This window comes from Microtus ochrogaster, linkage group LG3 (genome assembly GCF_000317375.1).
Source record: "Microtus ochrogaster isolate Prairie Vole_2 linkage group LG3, MicOch1.0, whole genome shotgun sequence".
Lineage (NCBI taxonomy): Eukaryota > Metazoa > Chordata > Mammalia > Rodentia > Cricetidae > Microtus > Microtus ochrogaster.
In genome coordinates, this window is record NC_022029.1 from 27,921,537 (window position 1) to 27,924,003 (window position 2,467).

The 2,467-nt window shown below is 43.4% G+C and overlaps 1 protein-coding gene across 1 annotated transcript in view; it reads right to left on the bottom strand.

Annotated features, from left to right (window-relative positions):
* Nucleotides 1-24: 24 nt before the first annotated feature.
* LOC101980546 (zinc finger protein 14-like) overlaps nt 25-2,467 on the bottom strand; it is a 42,834-nt gene continuing 40,391 nt past the window's right edge. The window contains exon 9 of the mRNA XM_026785854.1: nt 25-2,139. Coding sequence (XP_026641655.1) covers nt 813-2,139 — 1,327 coding nt within the window. The 3' untranslated portion in view covers nt 25-812. The remainder of the gene's footprint in view (nt 2,140-2,467) is intronic.

Genomic DNA, 2,467 nt, shown 5'->3' on the forward strand with positions numbered 1-2,467 from the left:
TTTTTTTTTTTTTTTTTAGTTATTACTCTTATAGAGCTGGAAAGACGGCTCAGTAGTTCAGGGTACAGATGCGGCTGGATTTCCAGCACTCACACTGGGAAGCTCACAACCACCTGTCGCTCCAGCTTCAGGGGAATCTGACACCTCTGGCCTCTACGTGTCCCAACCCTCGCATGCACAAACCCACACACCTACACGTCATGAAGAATAAAAGTCGGGTGGTGGCACATGGTTTTAATCCCAGCACTTGGGAGGCAAAAGCAGGAGGATCTCTGTGAGTCCGAGGCCAGTCTGGTCTACAAAGAGAGTTCCAAGACAGCCAGGTCTGTTACACAGAGAAATCCCATCTCAAAAAGACCAAAAAATAAGGAAATACTGCAAAAACGTATTTTAAAGCCAGGTTGTGGTGGTTCAGGACTTTAATCCCAGTACTCAGGAGGCAGAGGCAGGCGGATTTCTGAGTTCTACAGAGCAAGTTCTAGGACAGACAGGACTTCACAGAGAAACCCTGTCTTGAAAAACCAATTTTTTTTTTTTTTAAAAAAAAGCATTTTAAACTATCCCATTTTTTTTATATATGTGTGGGAGATTGTGCATGCAAACGATGGCATATGTGTGCAAGTCAGAGGAAAACCTTGGGGACTCAGTTCTCTCTCCTCACACGGCTTCTGAGGATCCCACTCTACCAGGCTTGAAGGCAAGCGCTTTTACCCCGAGCCATCTCACTGGTCCTCAACACTATCTTTTTCATACCCCACAGCAACAGCAAGTTGATCAAAGACAATTCCACATGACGTACACGGATTTAGGCTCTACCCACTGGGTTTCTTTTCCAGGTGAGCTCTTTCATGTTTGTGAAGGCATGTGGAAACCCTAAATGCTTTCCCACAATAATTACATACATAAGGTTTTTCTCCAGTATGAATTCTTTCATGATCACGAAGGGATGTGGAAATCCTGAAGGCTTTCCCACATTCCTTACATACATATGGTTTCTCTCCAGTGTGAATTCTTTCATGATTATAACAAGCGTCACGCTGGATGAAGGCTTTCCCACAATGCTTGCAAACATAGGGCTTCTCTCCAGTGTGAATTCTCTCATGGTTGTGAAGATGGCTCCCACGAAGAAATGCTTTTCCACAATGCTTGCAAACATAGGGTTTCTCTCCGGTGTGAATTCTCTCATGAATGTAACGAGCACTGGAATGGGTGAAGGCTTTTCCACAGTGCTTACATATATAAGGTTTCTCACCGGTGTGAATTCTTTCATGCCTCCGAAAAGATGTAGAACACGAAAACGCTTTCCCACACTGTGTGCAAACATAGGGTTTCTCTCTGGTGTGAATCCTTTCATGACTGTACCAGCCACTGTAATGGGTGAACGCTTTTCCACAATGCTCACAAGTGTACGGTTTTTCTCCACTGTGAATTCTTTCATGGATGAGAAGGTCATAGGAACGAATGAATGCTTTTCCACACTGCTTACATACATATGGCCTCTCCCCACTATGAATCCTTTCGTGATTCTGGAGGGATGAGGAATATCTGAATGCTTTCCCACACTGCTTACATGTATAACACTTCTCTTCGGGGTGAATTAGTTCATGTTTAATAAGGTGACTGGAATTAACCAAGGTTTCGTCATACTGCGCGCACACAAATGGTTTATCTCCAATGGTGATTCTTTTATATATTTGACCATAACTGTACCTCCAGAAGGCTCTCTCCACTTGCTTCCATTCATGGAGTTTATCTCCAGTGTGAATTCTCTCACAACACGGATCGAAATTGAGACTCCTACAGACTTCATTAGATTGCTTATTTTGATTGGCTGTCTCTCTAGGAGGACTCTGATTTGCCTGAAAGAACTCAGAATAAGTTAAATCTTTCCAACATTTCTCACGTGTAAAAGCTTTCTCCACTTGTTCCTGAGACCCATATGGCTTCTCTGTAATTTCGCATCGGAGGTGCACACGAGAGGGTGAATGAACAATAATGTCTCTGGCAAGCACACCGTTTTCAGACATCGTCATGGCGGGAGGCGTGGCTCTTTGAACAACAGGCTCTGGAATCTGCTGCTGGGATTCTCCACACTGACTGCCATCTCCATAGTCACAGTTTCTCTCAATCACCGGAGTTCTGCAAAAAAGGAGAAAAGCATAACTACACTCTTAGCTGGAGGCTGGACGCTGGGCCACTGGTACAGTATTCTGCAGGCAGCAGAAGGACAGCAAGTAAGTCCATCTGGGCCATATACAAGACCCTGGGAGGAAGGGAATGACACTGCTGATTCTGCTTCTCTAAGAATTTGTAAATATAAAGGGACTGAACAGTCAGTTTGTGGTCCTGAAGACAGCATACAAACAAAAAAAGGTCTTAAATACTACTGCTTCTTTTTTAAAAAAATATTTATTTACTTATTATGTATACAATATTCTGTCTATCTATATGTCTTCAGGCCAGAAGA